We start from the raw sequence: 7,612 nt of genomic DNA, 5'->3' as shown, positions 1-7,612 counted from the left end.
GAACTTTATTTTAGTTGAAATTGAACATACTGAAAACAAAATTTCAATGGTTAACCATAAAACAATATGAATTGCATAAAGCTTAAAGGGGAAAAATGCCTTAAAAAAAAGAAAAAGTAGATGATCTCCAGCAAATGATCACTAAACGTTATATACCGTCTGAATTTCATGAATTTTATATTAGAGTTATAGAAATATAAAATAAGCACTTGAATTTCCAATATAAATTATGCTTTTATGATTTAGTTTAAACCCTAAATGTGCTACTCTTCCACGCAAAAATCTGAAATGTGCTAGACTTCCACGCAAATAGTGAAATGTGCTACTATTCCACGCGAAAATCGGAAATGTGCTACTCTTCCACGCAAAAATCAGAAATGTGCTACTCTTCCCGCAAAATTCTGAAATGTGCTACTTTTCGACGCGAATAATGAAATGTGCTAGTGTTCCACGCTAATAGTGAAATGTGCTAGTCTTCCACGCGAATAGTAAAATGTGCTACTCTTCGTAGGTACCGACGATATGTATTCCCTATAAGTACAGTTGATTTGATTCTGATATTATAAGCAACTAGTGAACCCGCATGGCGCCAAAGCGCCAACATTTAAATAAATTTTTTAAACAGGTGAACCCTATTCAAAAACCTCTAAAAATATTCCTAATGATTAATCTAACCATTTCTGAGTGATGAGAGGTCTCGCATGGTGTTGGTTTTCATGTAACTTCAAAAAATAAAACCTGTGCACACCCTGCAAAAATCGTGGGACCATGTAGTCTATTTGTGGTATATTGGAGTACTTACAAAAGTGCTCCTCTGTCATGCTGTAGCGGACCAACTCGTGTCTCTGCGCCAGCTTATTGTTTGTTACCCGATAACTGCTCGTGTTTTAACGAAATGTGATTGAAGTTGAGCATTTGAAAGCACATTTGCATGTCTGGCTGTAGCTGAACGTGTAGAGATGCTCGCTGTTAGTTGTGAGCTCCCAGCATGTTCGAGTTCAAATGCCGTCAGAGGCAACATGTAATTTTTAATTTTTGTCTTGGGTTTTATTAATTTCGAAAAAGCATATGAGAAGTGAAGAACAAAAGCGTGTACAAACGAAAAAATATAACAACAATGCCAACATATTAACAGTTGGAGTAGTTTTGTGCTACTCTGATGTAATGCAGGGATGGAGTTAGGGTTGCCAGACGGCCTGGACTCGCCTGGATTGTACAGATATTTTACTATGTGTCCAGAGTCCAGATATTTTAAAATTTGTCCAGATATTTCTATTTTTTCCTTTTTTAAGGATATTTAAAAAAAAATGTTGGTGCTAAAGGAAACAAATACCAAACTCTGTACTGAGTTCATTTTCGGTATTGAGTACTTCTTATGTACAAGTACTTGTTAGTAGTAGTAGTAGTAGTAATAGTCGTAGTAGTAGTAGTCAGTATCGATACTTTTAAGAATCGGGTACTGTCGATACTTTTCAGCATCGAGTACTGAGTACTTTTGGAATCGATACTGCCCAACACTACTCTGAACATCAGCTGCTTATATTAAATCGAATTTTGCAAGTAAGCAGGTAAGTTATAAAATTATGGAAATATTTGAACTATTTGTTAATAGTAAGTGTTTCATATGTAGTAAAAATGCCAGAAAGCAGCGATGAAGAGCAGCCATCAAAAAATAAGAGAAGAATGGTAACATTTTCAGACAGTTGGACAAATATTCCAGAATATTCTGACTGGCTTCAGAAGATTGATGAACAAACAGCACGGTGCACATATTGCGTAGTAAGCTTTTCAATAAAATATGAAGGTCTTAGTGCATTAAGAAAACACTTTCAATCAAAAAAGCACCAAACTATAAAATCGGCGAAACAAATCGCTGGCTCTCTAAGCAAATTTACTACAAAATCGCAAACGCCGGCAAGAAACTTAGCTGCACGAGCTGAAGTAGCATCGGTTTTTCATAATGTAATTCATGGTTTAAGTTACAATAGTCTTGACTGCCATTTGAAAGTTTCTCGCAATATATTTTGTGATAGTAAAATTGCTGGGGATATGTCATGTGGTCGTACAAAAGCTGCAGCTATAGCACGAAACGTATTAGCACCATACGCTCAACAACAAATTGTGATTGCTATGCAGAAGAATGTTTATTTTTCCATAGGCAATGATGCTTCAAGTATTGGAAATAAAAAGCTATATGCTTTGACTGTCCAGTATTTCGATTCGAACAGTGGAATATGTAAAAAACTTTTAGATTTTTACGAAGATTTTGATGGAAAATCGATTGCCATATTTGAAAATATAAAGCGAATAATTGAAAGCAATGGCCTGGAAATACAAAAAATATCATCTTTTAGTGCAGATAATGCGGCAGTCAACTACGGCATCAACAATTCCGTTTATCAGAAACTCAGTGGACTTAACAAACAAATATTGAAAGCAAATTGCAACTGCCACGTTATAAATAATTGTGTGAAATTTGCAATAAATGCTTTATCTGTTGATATTGAAAATATAGTGATCAAAATATTTAATGAATTTAGCAGTTCGGCGTTAGCTTCGGAAAAGTTAAAACAGTGCTTCGAATTCGCTAATTTGCAATACAAGGCTCTTCTTCGTCATGTACCAACTCGATGGCTTTCCCTGTTTCCTGCCATAGAACGCCTCATTTTAAACTGGCCAGCAGTCAAAAGGTACTTTCTTCTAAAGGGCAAAAAAGCTACACGAAAGGAATTATGGGACTTTGTTTCTAAAAATTTGCCAGAGTCAGAAGTTATAAGTGAGAACGAGGAATGTTTTCAAGAGGGACTTTCAGAAGCATATTTATATTTTCTACACAATATGTTACCAGATTTTCAGACATCGGTGTTGGCGCTAGAAAGCGACAGTTCTACAATTGTTGATGTAGATCATATAATGCGAAAATTACTGAACACGTTGCAAAGCAAGCTGAAAGATAAATACTTTGGCAGCAAAACAAAGTCAATTTTGGCAAAACTCCCACAAAACGAAAGAAATATTTTCAAAGAAGAAGCTGAAAACTTTTTAAAAGCTGCGATTGATTACTTAACGACTCATTATGATTTCAGTGATAACTCAATAAAAAAATACTTATCTTTGTTAAGCTTAAAAGAAAACTTAATTTCTTGGGATGAAGTAGAAATGGTGATAGCTGCTTTAAACTTAAAAAATGAATTACATATTGACGTCTTATATACGGATTACTGTTCCCTAAGAAGTGTGTACGATGCAATACCAAAGAATGTACCAAATGACCAAATATGGGCATCGTTTTTTCGTTCCGTAAAAGACGAAGAAATGAAGAATTTGAAAAAGTTCATAGCATTTATATATTCCATACCATTGAGTAATGCCTTTTGTGAGAAGGTTTTCAGTATTTTAAATGACTTATATTCCAAAGATCGTAACAAAATGGCTATTGATTTAATTAAAGCTGAATTAGTTATACGATTAAATATAGATGAAAATTGTAAAACGTTCATCGAATTTTTAAATCGAGAAGATAGTACAAAACTATTGGAAGCTGCTCAAAATAACACAAAATATTTATGGAACTGAAATTCTTAAGTTTGTGTTTTTGTAATACTTGTCCGAATTCTTTTCTACAGATACATAATTTATTGTTAAAAATGTATTTGAATATGTACATGTATGTATGTATGTATTTGTAGAAAACTATATATTTTTTTTATATAAATAGCAAATGTATACCATAATGAATTTTTATGTTTTTGTTTGATTTTGAATAAAAAAATTTTTATTTTTTTTACTACACAATTGTTTTATTTTGAGTTTTTAAATTGTACAGAAAAGTCCAGATATTTTTTTTTAAAGTTCAGATAATCCTCGATTGCAATCTGGCAACCCTAGATGGAGTATATGGTCCTGCCCTAGGACATCGCAATGTTAATTGGACCATATTTTTTATATGAATTGTGGTTAATTTTGGAGTACTCCTTGGTCCTTCGGGAGTACTCTTTACATGCATGCATGGAGTAGTCGCGATTTTTGCAGGGCATCTATGTAGCATCCCAGTTCTTTAATTTGACTTCGCATTTTGGAAATTCGAAATAACGTTGCAGATGTGATGGCCGTAAAAAAAAAATAATAATGGATGGAAATTCTAATTAAAAATATTATCAGCCTATAGTTTCCTTACAACTCTTTCGTTTGACACTAATATTTCGATAATTCATTTATGTATCTTTCGTATAAGTAAAAGAAATTTGAATTTTCAAACAGGTGGCAACCTCTTTAAAGGTATTTTGAAACTAAAATCTTTCGCCTGGCATTGTTTACATATTTCAATTTACTGATGAATTAAGTTGAATTTAGTTTTTTTAAACACATGGCAACTCTCGTAAATACAGTTTAGAAATAAACTATTTTCAAACCCATTTCGATTGATACCCATCTTTTGACAATTCATTTCATTTATTAAATAATTCGAGCTTAATTTTTTCAACAAAAAAAAACAAATGTTCAATTTAAAGATTTCTTAACACTCGTTCTTTTCATAACCATATTTTAAAATTTCATGTAACTTATGTATAATTAAACAAAATACCACTTTCAAAACAGACGGCAACCCTCTTAAAAATTATTTTCGAACTAAAATTTCCTTAAATATTTTTCGCCTGACATTGTTATAAATATTTCAAGTATCTGATGAAATAAGTGGAAATTTATTTTTTAAGCACGTGGCCACCATCCTTAACATAGTTCTTAAATAAAGGATTTTAAACCCATTTCCGTTAATTACCATCGGTTAGTAATTCATTTAACTTATTAAATTATTTTAGTTTAGCCCTTTAAGCTGGGCAACCCTCAAGCACATCAAAAATGTTCTAAACTATCAAACTAAGTATTTCTTGAAGCTCTTTCATTTGACATCCATCGTTAATATTTCATATAACTTGGGTATAAAATAGTTCAATTAGATTTCTCAAATGGGTGTCAAACCTATTCAAAATATTTCCAAACTACTACCTTCTTAAACCTCTTTTGTATGACACCCATATAGCGATTTACTACCAAATTCCTTTAATTGAAATTGAATTACATTTTTTTTAACATGTGGCAACCCTCCTATACGTAGTTAAGTTATAAAGCCTTTTCAAAACCATTTCGATTGATACCCATATTTATTAATTGATTTAACTTTTTAATTAATTTGAGCTTAATTTCTTAACAGGTAGCAACTTTTTTCGAAAAAGTAAAGCCTTCTTGAACATCCACACCCTAAGCCCTTTAATTTGGTACCTCACTTTTGAAAATCGAACGTACGGTGCGGAACGGAGGGCATTGATTAGTAAATAACTTGAGTTTAATTTTTAACAGGTGGCAACTCCTTTCAAAAAAATAAAACCAGTTCGAGCATCTAGCCAAGCGCTTTAATTTGGCACCCCATTTTTGAAAATCGAGCTAACGGTGCAGATCTTTTATGCTGCACAAAAAATGCCTTCGCGTATTATATATATAGATTATAGACATATATACCTATTTTAAGTACCCCATTGCCTTAATTCAACTTGAATTTGATTGTTTAAACAGGTGGCAACCCTCCTACATGCAGTTAAGAAATAAAGTATTTTCTAAACTACTGCGATTGGTACCCAAATGGTAAATATTGGTTTAACTATTTAAATAATTTGAATTTAATTTTAAAAGGTGGCAGCCCTATTCAAACACTTTAAAAATATTCTACACGTTCAAACTAAAGATCTCTTAAGATTCATTCGCTTGACGTCCATATTTTTATACTTCATATAAATTCGACTTTTCAAACAGGTGGCAACCCTCTTCAAAATGTTTACAAACTGCTACGTACTTAAACTTTAACCTAATCCCCTTAATTCAAATTGAATTTGATTTTTTAACAGGTGGCAACCCTCATAAAGTTAACTTAAGAAACAAAGATTTTCAAAACTATTTCCATTTATGCCCATTTTATAGTAATTGGTTTAGCTTTTTAAATAATTTGAACGTAATTTTTTAAAAGGGTGCAACTCTTTTCGAAAAAGTTAAACCTTATTGCACACCTAAAGTCAGAGCCCTTTGATTTGACACCTCACTTTTGAAAATCGAACGAACGGTGTGGATCTGATGGCATTGATTATTAAATTATTTGAATGCGATTTTTTATCAGGTGGCAACTCCTTTCGAAAAAATAAAACCAGTTTACACATCTGCAGGCCAAGCGCTTTAATTTTGCACCCCATTTTTGAAAATCGAACGAACGGTGCAGATCTTTTATGCGGAACAAAAAATGCCTTCGCGTATTATTTTGAACTTAATTTCTTAACAGGTGGCAACTTTTTTCGAAAAAGTAAAACCTTTTTGAACATCCACACCCTAAGCCCTTTAATTTAGTACCTCACTTTTAAAAATCAAACGGACGGTGCGGAGCTGAGGGCATTGATTAGTAAATAACTTGAGTTTAATTATTTAACAGGTGGCAACCCTTTTCGAAAAAATAAAACCTTATTGCACATCTACAGGTCAAGCGCTTTAATTTGACACCCCAATTTTTAAAATCGAGCAAACGGGGCAGATGTTTTAGGCTGCACAAAAAATGCCTTCGCGTATTATATAGTTATAATAGAAATAGGTATAGTTTTGTGGCACAATCCGTAGAGCTGAAGGTTGATGGTGATGAAATGCTCAAGTTCTCATTTTTTTTAGTCTTAAAGGACAAGGTACGGTGACGTACCACCATTAGCAAATTTCAGCATATCCTACAACGCGCTTCATGATCCATTTTTATACTTTTCATGAGCATGAAATGGTATTATAACTTTGGTCCGATGTTTATAAGTACCATTAAAATGTATACTTAACTGATCAGAACGGCGAGCTGAGTCGATTTAGCCATGCCCGTCTGTCTGTCTGTCTGTCTGTCCGACTGTTTGTATGCAATCTAGTCTCTCAGTTTTCGAGATATCCAGATCAAATTTGGTAGGTGGATGTATTTTTATAATGTATTAATCATTTGTCCGAACCGGAAGAATCGGACCACTATAACATATAGCTCCCATACAACTGATTGTTCAGATATGAGATTTTTCGTTATAACTTCTCCATTTATGCAGCTGGGAACATGAAATTTTACAATACTTCCACCCATTATCAACAGAAAACTTAGAGTGAAAATTACAAAGATCGGGTCACTATAACCTATAGCTCTCATACAACTGATTGTTCAGATATAAGATTTTTCGATATAACTCCTCCATTTAAGTAGCACATGCAATTTTGCACTGTTGTCACTCATTATCAAAAGAATACTTTGAGTGAAAATGGCGAAGATCGGGTGGCTATAGCCTATATCCACCATACAACTGATTGTTCAGATATGAAATTTTTTTCCATACCTTCTTCATTTATGCAGCTAGGAACATACAAATTCGTACCGTTTTCACTTATTATTAACAGAATACTTACAGTGAAAATAACAAAGATCAGGCCGCTATAACATATATCTCCCATACAACTGATTGTTCAGTTATGAGAATTTTCGTTATAACTCCTCCATTTATGCACTTAGGAAGATGAAATTTTGCAATACTTCCACCCATTAACAACAGAATATACA

The 7,612-nt window shown here is 33.0% G+C and overlaps 1 protein-coding gene across 1 annotated transcript; it reads left to right on the top strand.

The window, feature by feature from the left end:
* The first annotated feature begins 1,211 nt into the window (after positions 1-1,211).
* On the top strand, positions 1,212-3,676 carry LOC118749947. Its single transcript, XM_036484703.1, has 2 exons — positions 1,212-1,568; positions 1,631-3,676. Exon 2 carries the CDS (start codon positions 1,636-1,638, stop codon positions 3,574-3,576), a length of 1,941 nt encoding a protein of 646 aa, XP_036340596.1. The 5' UTR covers positions 1,212-1,568; positions 1,631-1,635; the 3' UTR covers positions 3,577-3,676.
* The last annotated feature ends 3,936 nt before the right edge of the window (positions 3,677-7,612 follow it).

This window comes from Rhagoletis pomonella, unplaced genomic scaffold, assembly GCF_013731165.1.
Source record: "Rhagoletis pomonella isolate Grant_MI unplaced genomic scaffold, Rhpom_1.0 Rhpom_scaffold_00093, whole genome shotgun sequence".
NCBI classification, from domain to species: Eukaryota; Metazoa; Arthropoda; class Insecta; order Diptera; family Tephritidae; genus Rhagoletis; species Rhagoletis pomonella.
The sequence above is the reverse complement of the archived record's forward strand: the minus strand, read 5'-3'. Positions and strand labels throughout refer to the sequence as shown.